General features: G+C 43.8%; 1 protein-coding gene across 1 annotated transcript in view; it reads right to left on the bottom strand.

Moving 5' to 3' along the window:
• Positions 1-16,911, bottom strand: part of LOC148524688 (5-hydroxytryptamine receptor 3A-like) — a 36,889-nt gene extending 19,978 nt beyond the window's left edge. The window contains exons 1-4 of the mRNA XM_088471975.1: positions 16,832-16,911; positions 13,470-13,514; positions 9,937-10,046; positions 1,182-1,354 (exon numbers count right to left, since the gene is read on the bottom strand). Of these exons, the coding sequence (XP_088328101.1) occupies positions 1,182-1,354; positions 9,937-10,046; positions 13,470-13,514; positions 16,832-16,858 (355 nt within the window). The 5' untranslated portion in view covers positions 16,859-16,911. The remainder of the gene's footprint in view (positions 1-1,181; positions 1,355-9,936; positions 10,047-13,469; positions 13,515-16,831) is intronic.
• Positions 16,912-17,491: the final 580 nt, after the last annotated feature.

Here is a 17,491-nt window from a genome sequence, read left to right as displayed (position 1 = left end):
AGTTTTCTAGCACATTTTTTGTGCTGAAAAAGCACCCCCTCGGCTTATACTCGAGTCATAGCCGCATGGTACGCAGCTGAGTAGCGTACCATGCGGGCCGCGGTGCAGACTGTGTCTCTGTGACACAGATGCACCGCGTGTGTAGCGCTGACCGGACGGAGTTCGGTCAGCACTACACACTGCCAAACACACAGTCGCCGGAGCCGGCAGCTGTGTGTTTGTTGTAATCAGCAGCCGATGAGAGTCTGTCAGACTCTCATCGGCTGCTGCTGCTCCCACTGCGGGAGCCATCTTTTGGCTCCCGCAGTGGGTAATGGGAGAGACGTCGAAGTCTCTCCCATAATGCAAAGCGGCCTGAGGAGACAGTAGCAGCGTCGGGACCAGGAGCAGGGTTTCAGGTAAGTGTTTTGTTTTTTTATATTACATCTCTATCTACTGGGTGCAGTACCAGGGGGGGGATTACTACTGGGGTGGATTAATACTGGGGGCACTACCAGGGGGGGATATTGCTACTGGGGGCACTACCAGGGGGGGTTATTACTACTGGGGGCACTACCAGGGGGGGTATTACTACTGGAGGCAGTACCGGGGGGGATTACTACTGGGGCAGTACCAGGGGGGGATTAATACTGGGGGCACTACCAGGGGAGGATATTGCAACTGGGGGCACTACCAGGGGGGGTATTACTACTGGGGGTACTACCAGGGGGTATTACTACTGGGGGCACTACCAAAGGGGGAATATTACTACTGGGGGCACTACCAGGGGGGGTATTACTACAGTTGGCACTACCAGAGGGGGAATATTACTACTGGGGGCAGTACCAGGGGAGGGATTACTACCAGTAGCTGCTGCATTTCCCACCCTAGGCTTATACTCAAGTCAAAAAGTTTTCCCAGTTTTTTGTGGTAAAATTAGATACCTCGGCTTATATTCGGGTCGACTTATACTCGAGTATATACGGTATATGTATATTTTTTTCTTATTTTTTTCTTTTTATTTCTCTTTTTGTATTGTCTCTTTTAATTTCACTTATATAATTTTTTTCTGGTCCACCAAGGATTATTAAAATATTTTTTACCTTCTCCTAAGTGTATTGAGTAGGCCTAATTTGCGATAGCGCCCCATTGTGTGTGTTTTCCTTATCTCATGTGACTGATTTCTTATACGATTAAAATACCTGAATGAATATAGGGGCCAAAACTCAAAGTGCAGGTTTGGATATCAAAGGGGAACTTGAAAATGTCCATATCACAAGAACTAACAATCCGTAGTGGCTTTGCATTAATAATGTTTCCATCACTCATAATTGCCAAGTACTGGAGGACTGGAACGCTGTTGTCACCTTCTGTCCTGGAAAAATACATAATACTGTCAGATAGTAAACACAATCTATGGAAAATGCATGCAAACTGTATTGGTTGAATTATGTTGCCGTGTGTACTGTATGGTGCAGTGGCGCACGTTCATCCCAGATGCCCGGAGGCAAGTTATAATTTGTTTTACTCCCCCCCCCACATCACAGCCGCTGACACTGTAATGTATCAATTCGCATGCAGACAGGCTATAGATAGAAGAAGGCGGCAGCTGATGGTCTCACATGGAGCTCTAGTCTCCAGTAGTGTATGGTGGCTTCTCAGGTGCTGGGAAGGGGTGCCATGTATTGGGCGGCCATGATGGTACACTCCAGGTATATAATTACAGCCCTAAGTGGGGTGAATATGTTGTGGACAATGGAGGAGGTGCCCCTTCAGAGCTGGAGCCCGGTGGCAGGTGCCTCCATTGTCTCCCATAGTTCTGCCTCTAGTATGGTGGTCACTGAAGACTGTTTACTGTATAACAATCACTGGGATGCTCTGTTTACTATATGGCGGTGACTGAGTTCTGACTAGGATGCTTTATATTGTTTCTGTAGTTCATGTGAGTGTGGGGAGGGGATTAATGTAATGTCAGAAGAAATTATTGGTGACAGTTGGATGCAAATAATGTATTTAGATGTTCATATTAGCATTTTGGAAAAAAAACCTGGGCCTGGGGGAGCATTTTATTCCAATGATGCACCTCCTCATGTCAACAGCTGGCTACGCCAGTTTGTAATAAGATGGTAATGCAACAGATATTGGAGAAGAACCACAGCAGAAATCAGAGATACCTACTTTGGTCCCTCTGTTATCGATCGGAAAGACAGTAGCAGACGGGTCCGAACCTGTAAGTAAAGTGCTCACTTTACTTTTTACTCTTCCCAGCAAGAGAATTTTGATACCATTTGTTACTGCCACTATATGAGGCGATAAAAAATTATACTTATTGGCGAAAATTAGCCAATTAGACATTGATACGTCGGCCCTAAACAATGTGATAACTTAAGGTATTTAGCTCGGTAGATTGGTGTCAGTGGTGTAGTGATTAGGTACAGAATTAGACATGGCACATGGCATTCCAGTAAAATAAATGAAAATAGTGCTGCACTTCCAGCATGGAAATCAGGAAACAGAAAATAACAAACAACCTAATCCTTGTTTAGGCACTAGCTCACTTCTTGAACCCTCTCTATCAAGGTGCAGCTAGTCTGCCAATAAAGTCTCTGCCTGCTTCCCTGCAGGTCTATTGCTGGCTCCAGCCTGGCTTGGCTGCCACAGCTATACAAACACAGTGTCACAACTCCCGGATGGTTATGGATGCGGCCCGTATTAGGGAGTTGGCTAGACCTAAGCCTGAGGCGCGGAGTTTAATGTACCGGCGGTATTCAGCAGGGACTCTCGCAAGAAGGTATGGGCTTGGCTGCGTCCGACACTCAGGTCTCTGCCCTCAGAATAGGTTCCCTTATATAGGTGCTGGTAAACTCCGGAGGAAGCGGAGAAGACGTATAGCTTAGTCGACATGCCAGGTCAGAACCAAACAGACTTAGACGGTACCAGGGAGCAGGCGTAAACAGGTCACAGGGAATAGCCGAAGTCAAAACCAGATATCAGATGCAGTACCAGGGGTCAGGCGAAATCAGGGTCACAAACGAATCCAAGGTCAGGAACAGGTAACGGAATATCACAGGAACGCTGGAGTCTGGTAAATGAGCCTAATAGCAGTGGTGAATTTTCTGCACAAAGGAGCCACAGATCAGAACTGAACTCTAGGAAGCAACACTTTGCTCAGGCACCAGTGGGAGTTCTCACAGGGGATATGACTCTGCTGCAAGTCCCTGATAGGCTGCTGAGGTCAGCTTAGGCAGGAGCACTCTCACTGGAAGAATGCTATCAGCTGACATGGTGCATGATGGTGATGTCACTGCATGGTTCCCGAACAAGGTCAGGCAGAAATCCTGACATGCAGCAAATGGCAAGGCAAGTCACACAATTTGTGCAGAGTGTGACATACAGTCAATCTTGGTGGCCTTCCCAGTATCTTCCAGGTATAGACCCTGGCTTCCTCATCCTACAGCCCAGCTGCTTCAATGTCACACAGTCAGAGAGGTTTATGGTCCCCCCTTGCCTACTGCAAGGTCCAGATAAAGGCCTCCTGGCCCCCAATGGCTTGCTTAGCTTCACTGGGCTCTGTGGCTGCCACAGTCCCACATAGACTGTCTCCAAAAGCAGCCTGACTCATCTGCCTTCTCATCAGACCACACCCGAGCTCTCTCCACAAGGCAGCCACAGGTGTCACAACTCAGTATTTCTACTAATAAAAAGCAACCTAGCCCTTGTTTAGGCACTAGCTCACTTCTTATAATATATATGCAGAAAGGAAAGGAGCAATGTGTCCACACAGTCACTGTATAATTATTATAATATAGATGCAAAAAGGAGGAGCAGTGTGTTCGTACAGTTGATGTAGTAGAGATGGAGGAATGCTATGAGATATCTAGGGTCTGTAACAGGGAGGTGGACACATAAGAAGAGTGGTCTCCAATTCAACTTTGTAGTACAGACCTTAGTAGAGACAATCTTGGTCTTGTATATGGCTGTCCCCAGGGGGGGGGGGGAGGTTGCAGAGCTTCCAGAAGGAGGCAGTCAGCTGGCCCAGCAGGGAGCAGGGAGTCCGGGCAACCAGAGGTGAGCACCGCCGGCGGGAGAAACTGCAGGGGGGCAGGAGGTGAAGTGCCCGCTAACCACTGACTCAGCCAGAGGCAGAAAGAAGCGGGGCAGCGGGAGTTCCAGAGCCCAGGGCGCGAAGGCGTCAGGCACTGGCTACAGCACTCGGAGGGGAGGGAGGAAGGAGACGCGGCTGTGTGCTCCTGCGGCGTCCAGCCGTGGCCGCGAGCAGGGAAGCTGGTCACCTCGTCAGCGGCGCAGGCTCAGGCACCGGATGCCGCTCCAGGTCAGGTGAGGAGGCTGGTGTGTGCGGGGTAATGGCGCGGGGTAATGGCGCCAGGAGACTCCTAGGGCAGGCCTCTGGTGTGGGGTAGCAGGTTGAAACGCCGTCAGGGAGCCCCACAGATGCACCCAACAGGACCCCTGTATCCTCAGCGGGGCTCTGGGCAGTAGAGGTTGGCGGATTTGTTCCCCCAACTCAGCAGGGGAATCTTCTTTAGGGTGCTGGATGTGGAGCTCTGAGAAAAGCATCCACCATCTTAGGCCACCAAGCCACACCCCGTAAGCTCACTTCTTGAACCCTCTCTATTAAGGTGCAGCTAGTCTGCCAATAAAGTTTCTGCCTGCTTCCCTGCAGGTCTATTGCTGGCTCCAACCTGGCTTGGCTGCCACAGCTATACAAACACAGTCAGTCTTGGTGGCCTTCCCAGTATCCTCCAGGTTTAGGCCCTGGCTTCCTCAGCCTACAACACAGCTGCTTCAATGTCACACAGTCTGAGAGGTTTAAGGTCCAACCTTGCCTCCTGCAAGGTCCAGACACAGGCCTCCTGGCCCCCAATGGCTTGCTTAGCTTCACTGGGCTCTCTGGCTGCCACAGTCCCACATAGACTGTCTCCAGAAGCAGCCTTGCTGGTCTGCCTTCTCATCAGCCCACACTTGAGCTCTCTCCACAAGGTAGCCACAGGTGTCACAACTCAGTATTTCTACCCTGTGTGGGAGGATCTCTCCAATCCCACACAGAATCTGCTGCTCACCAGCACCATCTCTGGTGATACTGCCACAATAGAATAATTCTTTCTTACACTTCTCTGATTTAACTGACTTCTGTATGAGCTCCAGCTACTTGTGTCACATGACTCATTTTGATGATACACAGCATAGGGGTAAATGTATTGGGCCTTCCAAAGAGTGGAGAAGTGGACAAGGGGAGTAGTTGCCCATAGCAACCAATCTGCTTCTACTTATCTTTTTATAGCATGTATTTCATAAATGCTAACTAAAAGATGATTGGTTACTATGGACAACTTCTTCACTCTTTAGACTGTTCAACACATTTCTCCCTTAGGAAAGATGTATCAAACATTGGAGAGAGAAAACTGAGCTTCTAACTGTCATTTTACAGACAATATTTGAAAAAAAAAACCCAGAAGCTGATTGGTTGGTACTTTGGGCTCTATTTATTAACATTATTTTTACTAAAATAAAGTGAAAAAGGGTGTTTTCACACCCTTTTCACATTATTTTAGTTTCACCTGTAGTTATTACAGGGCAATTGGAGTAGAATTAGTAAAATTCTACTCCAACCCCCAGTATCACTTATTTTTAGTAAAGCAGATCGCATTTCCCATAATTGTAATGGGAAATGTGATCCGACCATAGTTACTAAAAATAAATTGTAAAAAAATACCGGGGGAAGCCCTGTGATAATAACGCCTGGAGGTGGCATTATCCAGGGTCTCCCCCGGTTACCGGGCTCCCACTCTGCTCTAACGGGGAGAGCAGAGGCGGGAGCCAGTACCAGTAATCAGCTGTGTGGTCTAAGCAGACCGCAAGCTGATAACTGTCAAAAAAAGAAAAAAAAAATTAAACATTTTTTTTTACTTACCTGACTCCAGGGACCGGTGATCGGGCCTCCGGTGATGGCTCCACTCCGGTCAGCTGGTCTCCCACAGTGCACTGGGGCCCGGTCATCAGGTGATCGGGCCCCAGTGCAGTATGGGAGATCACCTAATCGGGAAGCCCGGAGAAGATCACCGGAGGCCAGGAGGATGCAGGTAAATGTAATGAAGGGAGGGGGGGTCGCGGGGGGGTGAGGGGGGGTCACGGGGGTCCCCGATCGCGGGGGGCGGGGCTTAGTGCCGGGGGTGGGGCTTAGCATCGGTGGGGGGTAGTAGCGGTGGTCGGTCGGCGCATGCGCGGGCTCTTAGTCGCGGTATTTTTTCCAAAAATACCGCGACTAGAGTGCGGATGGGATCCGCAGGGGCTGAGCTTTATCGCAAGCTCTGTCCCTGCATGGGATTTATAGTAAATCCCTGTGATATTGCCTGAATTCGCAATGCGAATTCACTCGGTAATATCACACTACAATCCGCATTCAATATGCGGATTGTAGTAAATACAGCCCTTTATCTCTCTCCACTTTATCCATCTCCAAGCTTTGATAAATCTCCCCTTGAGTTATTGAAAGCAAAGCATGGTTAGAAATGATAATTTTATTACTATTGTTATTAACCTTTACTTATATAGCGCCAGCGTATTTTGTTTTACAATTGGGATGATGAGCAACTTGTTTACCTCTGTTTTGAAACATGTATTATTTTCATAAATGTAGACATTTGGCTGAGAATGACCACATTGGCCAATAAATATAACCTTTGTGGTCCCTCAGATTAGTGTATCTGCACATATCGGATTTTATTGGGCTGTATTGTCAATCTGCTTGGCTGCTTTATAAGGTGCGGGTGACTATGTGCCTCATGATCACCTTCAAATAAAGGTGCCCACACATTAGGCGATCTGGTCACGATCCGATATCGTGTCCAATTTCTCACCCGGCAGCTCCCCGGCAGTTGTGGGCATAATTTGGTGTTAAAGCTATGCAAATTGGCCCACGATCTATCATGCATCCTAACTATTCCAGTGCATCATGACTGAGATTTTCAGATCTTGCCTTCAGCAAGATCTGAAGATGCGATGTACGACCTGCGGGGACGCGCATCTGCATCTTGATCGTGAGTGGAGACTCACGATTAGGACACATCGGAACGACAGATCGTGTAAAAAATCGCCTAGTGTGTAGGCACCTTAAAGCAATATTCCAATTGCTAATAATCAATAATAAACAGATTGTTGAAAAGAAAATGCCATGGTTGTTAAAAAGCAGTGCGCTCCTGCATTTTCTACTCACTGAACATACATGCCGGGCACTCGGACCCAGAGTCTGCAGGAAGGTCTGACCTTCAACCTGATGTGCTCCTGCACATGTGACTGCAGCCATATTAGTATTGTGTAGAATGTCATGGTGGGAGACAGTAGTCTTCTGCTTAGCTCCATGTGAGAGACCTGATCATTACCTGATATAAAGCTGTCCCAGCATCCCTGCACCACTACCCATTTGCAGCTTACACTCACCGGCTGGTGATCTGAATAGGACCCTATTCCACTCAAGTTCAGATTAATTACCAGTGTACATGTAACAGTAAGTACGGCTGTACCTGTTATCTTTCAATAAACCAACACCACTGGTTAAGTAACTGGGCTGTTCATAGTTTGAGTCAATCACTTGCCTGTGCTTATATAACTCTGTAGTATCAACACCTGCACACACATTATTTCCAATAATGGTTAGAAATGATCGGGCACATTTAGAAGCAGACACATATGCACCTTTGGCATATGTAGGAAAATGTACACACAAGAAAAAGCTGTATATAGATTTGTATGCATTTTGTGATGGGGCAACTCAAAAATGTACTTACACAAATGGGTATTCAATATTGGTGCGATAACATCGTTTTTGCGTTAATATTGGAAGTATGACGTCATTATCGCAGGTTTTACTTTTACACCGTATTTAATTTAAAAGACTTATCGCAGTTTTGAGAAGTCTTTGATAAAAAATGGGGATAACTTTCACCATTGAATAGGTGTCGAAAAAAAGTGCAGAATTGGGGTTTAGGGGTGCAGGCTTAAAAAAAATAGCCTGCACCCCTGGGACTGATATTTAAAAAAGAACTGTGTCAAAAAAACTTTTAAAAAATAGGGACACCCCAAAAAATGTATTTAAAAATTTGGGTGAAAAAAAAAAATGGGAAAAAATTGTTTGAAAAAAGGTTCAGGGCTATTCTGCAAGTATGCGGCAGATGTTTTCTAGAATAGAATTATAGCGGCAGGTGCACAATTGCAGAATTTTTAAAAACTTACTTTAGGGACATAAAAATATGCTAGTACCCATTTTCATGTACCCCAAATTTGATGGGACCACTTAAAAAAATGAAAAAAATAACCTAAGTGCTCTTCTGCATCACTTCTTCAATGTCGGAAAAAAAACACCTGCTGCGGCTATTTAAATCCCCTACTTTCAATTAAAGGCTAAAACGGGGGTACCCATAGTGATCCCCCATGTTTTTACTACTTTAGGGGGGTCTTACAATTTTTTTAAGGAAAAATTCGTAACTTTACGCAAATCCAACTTTGGAGTTTCCCGTTTTCGTTAATTTTATATTGAATACGGGTGTAAGCGGGAGCGTGCCCGATACTTTAACACAGGTAAAAACTCCGATATGAAACGTTAACTTCGACAGTGAAGTTAACGTTTCATATTGAATACCCCTCAAAGAGTACTCCGGGCAGTGTGTGTATGTGCACCTGACGGAAATGTAGGGCACGCAAGCATTGGATGCATGTGTTAGCGCTCAATGCAGAAAAGGCATTTCCCTTTTGTATGCTACCTAATAATGTAATAAAACCGTGTTTTGATTCATTATTATGTTGTGTACATATATTTCTGCTAAGTGCGTCTAGCACACCTACATGTGCGGAGGAGCTTCTGGGAGTGGAGAGTAGGCTTGCACCTTGATGTGGGCTGGGTGGGCCAAAGTCAGAATAAAAACAGAAAACTGCTAAGAATAAGCATGCAGTGCTAGTTCTTTATACACCTAAGGGCCGTATTCAATTAGAAGTGAAAAGCCGAGATCCGCGAAAAAGTGTTGCCGATTGCAACTTTTCGTCATGTTGGAAACTTATCTCTGTATTCAATTCCACCTGCTTTTTGTGTACGTGGAAAGTCAATGCAATGTAATAAGTGAAAAAGATTTGCCTCTGTATAGCAGGAGAGAAGAAGTGTACATTTTTTATTTTGGGGTGCAAAGGTGAGGAAACCACTCAAAAACCCTTGGGACAGCCCCCCAATGGTCAACTGTGTCAAAAAAATTCCAGGGAAAAAGAATACCCCCAAAAAGTACTTTGAATTTGGGGGCGAAAAAGCACAAAGTGGGGGGATAACTTCGCAAACTAGCAAAATAAGGTTCTGGGGGTGCTCTAAGAAGGGGTCAAGTGTTTGGGGGTTACAGGTGCTTTTATGAGGGAGGAATTTCTCTTTATTAAAACTTCACTTTAGAGACATTAAAACATGCTTGCACCCATTTTCAGGTACCCCAAATTTGCCAGGACTACTTATTTTCTCAAAAAAATACTGCTTTATGCCATTCTTCACCACTTGTGCGAAGACGCTAATTAGAGGCAATTGTGCGAACTTAAGTACCCCAAACAGTTTTATGAGGAATAATAGGGCACTACTACATTGATCCCCAATGTTTCTGGATTTTTTTGAGGGGGTTCAGGCTGATTTCTCTGATTCTGATACCACTTTCCGCCTGTTCTGACTTCGCGTATCGCCGTTTTCGTGTCTTTTGGGATTAAATAGGGCGAATAGCGGGTACACACACTAAAAGTTTCCGTGGCTAAAAGACGTGATGTAGGCAAAAAGTTCGGCATGGAAACTTTATCGCCGGTGCAAAACTAATTCAATACTGCCTTAAGTTGGCGAATCATGCACATGACTAATCACCTCCTTAACCTTCATTTAACAATAGGCCTATTCATTTTCCATATTCCTTGTATAACACTTACATTTCATAGATGTAGAGGTCAGGTAACCAAAAATTAGAGTTAGGAATCAAGAGTAGCTGAATTCCACAGAAATCGTCCGGATTCCAGGATATAAACTCGTTATCCCAAGCCTACAGGTCAAAATGCAGAATGGATAATTAGGCTGTTTAGTCATCTATACCAGACAAAAAATGTTTACTTATATTTTTTCTTGAGCTATTATAATCACATGTGAAAGTAATAAATTCATTTTATGCAATGACTTCCACTAGCGCTACAGTCTGAACGCTTGCTGGCTAGATACAGCCATTGTGTTTTTTCTCAATGTGATTTTCCTTGTTGCTAGAACTGTGGGGTTCCAGTTCTCTGGACTCTGTAGGTCAGGGTGCTCAATCATGCCAGTGCAGCACCTGATCTTCTACAGTGCTACATTACTTTATGAAACATGTACCAATTTTAAGGAGCCGTGATTCTGTCCAATCAGAGCCTGTATAAACGAATACAGTGGTTGTTATTTTTGCACCAATGGTTGGGGATCACTACTCATGACTTGCAGGGGTAACTGGCATATAAGACAGCCAAAAGGCCTGATTCAGCAATGATCGCATTTGCAAAGCTGCAGGCAGCTTTGCAATTCCGTCCTTGCAATAATGCAAATGCAGCAGGAGGTGTATGACACCCCCTGCTGCATTGAGATACCAGCACTGCGACGGATGCTGGGATTACCATCGTGACCATCGGTGGTCGATGGTCGCGATGGTGGATGGCGCCGGGCCTCTGGCCAGCTGAGTAAGCTTAGCTTACTCAGGCTGGCCGGGCTTGCGAGCCCAGGACTCTTCATCGATCAACGGAGATCCTGGGCTTGCCACTCCCGGAAAACGGGGCACCCCTGCACCGCCTAAATGCCTCTGCCTGTCAATCAGTCAGAGGTATTGAATGGTCTCCGTGCGACTACGCAGGACCCATTCTGCACACTCACAGAATGGGTCCTGCGCACACACAGATTCCAGATAATCGGGAGTCTGTGATGAGTGGTGCACTTGCGTGTGATTGCTGAATCAGGCCCAACGTTCTGCTGTATGCTAAATATGAATGATTTTCTACTGCTTTACTTTGTGGAACTTACTGCAAATACATAATTTGAAGGGTGTAACCATGATGGATATATTCTTATTAAACTAACCAGGAATAGTAGCAGAGGCGTCACCAGGTGTGGTAACACCCAGCACAACACTTACTGCAATAGGGGGTGTGGCCTTGTGCCCGTGATGCCATGCCCCCTGATGTGTTCCGTTTTGGGGGTGCATGATCGTGTGTCACATCCCATCCACATCACTCTGGGGGCTTGCCCTGTGCCCCAGGAACTGCTGGGAAGCTCCAGTCTCTCTCAGCACAGAGTGGATGAGGTGCACATGGGTCCATCATCCATCCCCACTACAGCGATGTTCTGTGACACCACCCAAGGAGGTGACACCAAAATGGCTTAGCAGCTCTGCACCCCCCTAATGACGCCACTGAATAATAGTTAAGATGATGATATAACATTTTAGTTGTTTATTATTTCTTAAAATTTGGTGCAGTATCTTGAGCCTGACAAAAAAAGAAATTTAGCAAGGTGCACACCATTAAAGTAGAGGTGCAAATTGTAAAAGCTGTTACACAACCACATTATGGGGTATATTTACTAAAGTGCAGGTTTTTAGAAGTGGAGATGTTGCCCATAGCAACCAATCAGATTCTACTTGACATTTATCCAGCAGCTTCTAGAAGATAATAGCTAGAATCTGATTAGTTACTATGGGCAACATCTCCACTTCTAAAAACCAGCACTTTAGTAATTATTCCCCTATGAGTAGTCCATAAAAATAGCCCACCTACTCAGAGTTAACACGCAAAATATTATACAATTTAAGTACAGATTATCACAACAGCTATACTAATGCTCACATCACCAGATGCATACACATACCTAAAATGCAGAATGACATCAATAAAATACATTTATATATTATTATTATTTAAAGTCTGATGTTATAAGTGGCTGTAGTTGTTGGTAAATGGCATTTAAAGTCCATTCTGTACCAGCCTTTTCTGTTGTACACTTACTTCAGTCAATACATAAACACTTTACTACGTGATATTTAACATTACACTACAGAATGTGATGACACTTTGCATTGCAACCATGCATATGCAACTTGTGTACATTATTATAACATTTTTGTATTCTGCACCTACAATGTAGCATGTAAAGTTTTTGGCATGATAACTATGTCGGACTGTACAATATACCTGCTAAAAATAACATTAAACAAGTTCACAGTTTATTACTAGAAATTAGAAAAATCACTATTTAATTTGGTTTCACAAAAGAACTAGATTGTTCTCAGGGGTTGGGTACATGATCCCGGCACTGATAATGCTGGCGGTCAGAATCCCGGCAGCAAAATCCCAACGGTGGAAATCCAGCCGTAAGTAGGTAAGTATTATAACTCTTCCCTTAAGCCGACCCCTAACCCACCTTTCTCGCAGCCTAACCCTCTCCTCCAGCAGCCTAACCCTAACTGCCCCCCCCGCAGCCTGACCCTAACCCTTCTCTCCCGCAGCCTAACTCTAACCTTTCCCCTTGTGCCTAACTCTAATCCCTAACCCTAATACTCACCTTCAGGATTGCAGCTGCCGGTATTCTGTCCTACGGCATAGTCTGTGCCGGTATGGTGACTACATCCCATTCTCAGAGGTGCTAAGTTCCAAGAATACGATCTTCGAGTTCTGCTTTATCTGTACCACCCCATGAATGCTGTTCTGCACTATCTGGCTGATGCTGAGTCGGATGGATCCCTTTTCACTGATACAAATAGTGAGTTTTAGCATGTGCAGAAGCCAATTTGGGCATTATTGGCTTTCGTGAAATGGGCATTTTGCAGTGACTTGTGGTTATGTCATAGGCTGGGGAGGGACACATGTATAAACACACAGTTTTTATATCAAAACTCTGGAGCATGACAGTGAGTATGATAGGGGAGGGAGTGTGACAGGGGAGGCTCTGCCTCCCCTGCCTACCCTGACTGCACGTCCCTGGTGTTTTGGGACGGGAGCTTGGCAACAACCATGTGAACTGAACTGTTCTGTTTTGTGGGAATGTCATGGAAGTGTCATGGGCATGTAACTAGAGTTTCAGAGGGATCTCTTGCGCCTAGCATGGGGCAGGTGCAAGTGGCAATTCTAATGATGACAGAAAGACAGTAGGTGGCCCGCTTGAAGCCACATAATTCATCACACTAGTCCTACGGAAACTCACATTAGCATAAGGTGGTAAATCAGGCTTCGGGAATGTAGGAATATTATGCAGAAATATATTGAAGATTTCACTAAACTCGATTCAGTAGAAGTATAAAGTTCCAGGGACAATAATGGAATAACTTAGAGATAACCAAAATCTGGTTGATCAACAACTTTGCTAAGATCTAAGAAGCCATTGGCAGGTTGATTTAGTGAAATTTAGAGCAACAGAGTCAAATAATGCAAAAGGTACAGGAAGTTTGACTTCTTACCATGTTGAACCAGATATATGTGGTGAGAGTCTGTAGGCTGGTGTCCTGGAAAGAAAAACTAGATTTCAGTTACATTTAAGTTTTAAGTGCAATTGTTATGACAAGGACAGGGAGATTACAGTGACAGATGCATGATTCTCAGTGCTCATCTCCCCACTGAGAGTTGGGAGCAAAGCAAAAAAAACAAACAAGTAACTTGGCAAAACCATGTTGCACTGCAGGTGGTGCACATTTATATTGTGCAGAGAGATTTAGATAGGGGTGGCATGTATTAGCTGAAACTAAGTTGCATGGAAAAATAAAGCTGTCCAGTATTTTTAGGCTACATGCAAAAGCAGCCAGTATTTACCCTGCATGCAAAACAAAATAAATGTATTTGCACCCCTTACATTTTAACAAGTTTGTTCCAGATGCAGTTACATCATTTATTCTCTTTGCTCCCAACTTTAAATAACACGCTTAATATCTATAGTGTATTTAATTTATTAAGTCCATTTCCATGCATTAAAATCTTTCATACGTCATATCATGGTATCAATAACTCCCTGTTAAACCCAACAAATATTCCATTTAACCACCCCCAGTTGCAGTTTATACAAAGTTACAATATATTGCCTAACAAGATCTAGATACAAATTGGTGCTGTAGGCTTGTATCACTTGTAACTGTCCTTTGCTCTATTGTTTTTATTTTTATTTTTAATATCGTAAACATGTTCATTTTAAATAAGCCGCTAGCATAATCTGTGGCGTGGCATAGGTTTATTGTTCACAACCGCTGAATATATAAGAGAAAAATTAAATGCATATTTCCCGATTGGTTAGAAGATTATTTGAAATTATTCTTATTAAGTTGACCCTAATTCCTTTGAATAGAAAAGAGGCACTTACACAATAGCATCTCATTTAGCTGACAAAGTGAATAATAATAATAATTAATAATTATACAGTACAGGTGTCCTAATCCTAGTACTCCTCCTTGGGGTTTAAAAGCATGACAATGGGCAAGCATACTGATGAGCATTGTATGCTTCCCCACGTTTGGCCAACCAAACATATACTCCTAGCTTTACTAGCTTTATGGGGTTAATAGTGCTATCGAGACAGGACTTCTAAATGAAATGACAGTGAAAAGAGCGGAGAAGTGGATCAGTTGTCCATAGCAACTAATCAGCATTGAAGTAGCATTTATCAAATCATACTTTCTGTACAATAATAGGTGTAAGCTGATTGGTTGCTATGGTACATGGTGCAGCTGTTTGACCCCTTGTGTAACTACAAGGGTGGGATGTATCAAGTGTAGCATATACTATGCGATACATCCCGCACTCTATCACATGCAAACTGGCATTTAATAACACTGGTTGGTTTGAATACTTACTACCTAGGACTGCTCTTTTGATATACAGATGTGTCCTCAGTTGCTCCAAACAACCCCTCTTGGTCCAGGGCGACTCGGGTGCACTGAGCGTCTTTCTTGCTCAAAATGTGTGTCTCATTCACATAAATAAAACAACTGTAAGCAAAATACTACTGTGCTAGATTGCACTGATCAATTTGATGTGCGACATTTGTACAACTGTGTGCAAATGAGTCTGAATCTGTGTAAGAAGAGCTATGATGCAGCGGCCACAGATTTTTCTCATGCCAAGTTTCGTTGTGCTTCATGTGCAACGCTATACATGTTTAAAACAAATTCCTGTGTGGTTCAAGTTGCAGCCCAGCGCCTCTGGTTCACTATGAGCAGTGGCGTCCCTCCCCATGGTGACAGCCGGTGCAGGGAGGGACAGAGTGCAAAATGTAAAAAAAACCTCTGTACGCTGCACCTCAGAGTGGCCCAGTCGCGCCTGGGGTGTCTTCCGCTGCATGAGTTCTGACTTCCGGGTTTATGACCCAGGAATCCTATTGTGCTTGCTCAGTTGTAGGCCTGCAGGTACACAAGCCACGGGAGAGAGGGGTGATGAGTGGGATCCGTCAGATCCCTCTCCGGGCAAGCGTTGCATATAGAAGCCCATAGGCTCCTATATCCAATGTCATCTATGGGCAACGTCTCAACTTGGCCATTTCTCTACTCTTTAGAAGGGTTGATACATCTCCCCCTTTATTAGTTGCGGATTCATCTCTTATGTCATATATCTATGACAGTAGCTACTTCTTCATGGTACTTTTAACTTATGTGTGCAGTTGTGTGAATGTGATGCTGCTGTCACTTGTAATCAGCAAACATCACTTTTGACTGACTGTATATTCATTTAGAATTTTCCTCCCCTTCTTTCTTATGCGCTGATCCGCTTGTGTCTTAGGGGTCTATTTACTAAAGGTCGCTTTTAATCGATTTTGACTAATTTAAAATTGATCAAAATTGATTAACATCGATTTTGTGTTTCTGTGGCTAAATCACACATTCACTAACAGATCATTTTGGATTTGTTTATTTAAGTATTAATAAATGCGTGTTTAAGCCCCAGAAAAACAACATCGATGTTGATCAATTTTGATTGATTATAAATTAAAATGGACCTTTAGTAAATATACCGCTTACTGTGCTGTATCAGTATCTCTGAATATGGGTTAATATAAACTAATTTTATGTGTGGATTTTTCTCATACAACTTGCATTCAGTTGGAACTGTAATTGAGGCCCTTTGTGAGGTCCAGCATTGATGGTGGGTGATAAGGCACAATCACAGTAATCATTCCAAAGGCGATCATTGGAGTTGAGGTCAGGGCTCTGCACAGGCCAGTTAAGTTTTTCCAAAGCAAACTGAGCAAATAATTTTTTCAGTTAAGCTCACTTTGTGCACAGGGCATGGTCATGCTGCAACATGGAAATACCCAAATTCTTGCCACAAATTTGGAAGCAGACATTCTCATGAACGCCACTGTTTCTTATTGTCACACTTGTCTGATTGATATAAACCTGATTTTTGAAGATTAGTCTTGGTAGAATGATCACCCAAATTCTCTGGCCACAATTTAGTTAACATTTTCTGTATTTATCAGGTGATACTGAGCTCTTTATAGGTTTGTACATAGTTTAGACATTACAGTTATAAAGGAATACACAAAAGTATCTGTTATTATTTCCAGGTTCTAAGACAGCATTAAACAATTAGAACCATATGCCGTGAGAGAGCAGGGAGCAAGGATTTGTAAGATCCTACCCAATAAAATTCCAACACCTTTTCTAGAAGTGGTGACTCAGTGGCTGAGAGCAACAGTAGAACCAAACATTTGCCCTGGAGTACTGCAATCATCTATGCTGTAACGAGTTCGGTCGTCAGTGTCATCAGCATCATCATTGTGCAATACAACAGAAACAGTCCAAAATAAAGAGCATATAAATTGCCTTGAAGGTCTCACCAAACTGATGATGGAGTACAAAGACATGTCTATGTAGACAATAGAGGGTGTTCTCCAGTTCTTCACCGGCCGCACTTCAGGACCCGGGATGTCTGTCAGACTCTGTAGCACATTATTAAAACTGCAGTTAGATTGGCAGTGGCATGTACCTAGAACAGTACAAAAAAACATGAGATTGACTGGGCGCAATGTTATACTAAAGAACATAACTAATAATGAATAAGGAAACATTTCCTTTCATACATTAGTGAAGTAGGCAAAAGTTCTGAAGACTGCACGTGGGCACCATCCTTTCCTAAACTACCCATGACTGTAAACCTTCAAACTTCTTTCTCACGTCTTCATCTCCTTTGACAACCTCAAATGTACTTGCTCTGTTTTATCCATGACTTGTATTTTTTATGATTTGCTACCAAGTGTCCTTTGCTACAGAGATTTCTGTCACTTACAAATAAAACATGTTGATGATGATCTGGAACAGAAGAAATTTTCTCTCATCATTTTAAATAACTTTGAAAGGTATTTACATCATAATAGTATTCCTAACATCTGGGTTAATAAGAAGAGGATACTATATACAGCCAGGTGCATAAATATTGGGGCATTGACAGAATTTTCATATTTTGGCCTCTATTCACCACCACAATGGCTTTGAAATGA

Source organism: Taudactylus pleione, unplaced genomic scaffold (assembly GCF_031769625.1).
Source record: "Taudactylus pleione unplaced genomic scaffold, aTauple2 ptg000117l, whole genome shotgun sequence".
In the NCBI taxonomy this organism is placed as follows: Eukaryota; Metazoa; Chordata; class Amphibia; order Anura; family Myobatrachidae; genus Taudactylus; species Taudactylus pleione.
Note: the sequence above shows the minus strand (reverse complement) of the source record. Positions and strands in the feature narration are given on the sequence as shown.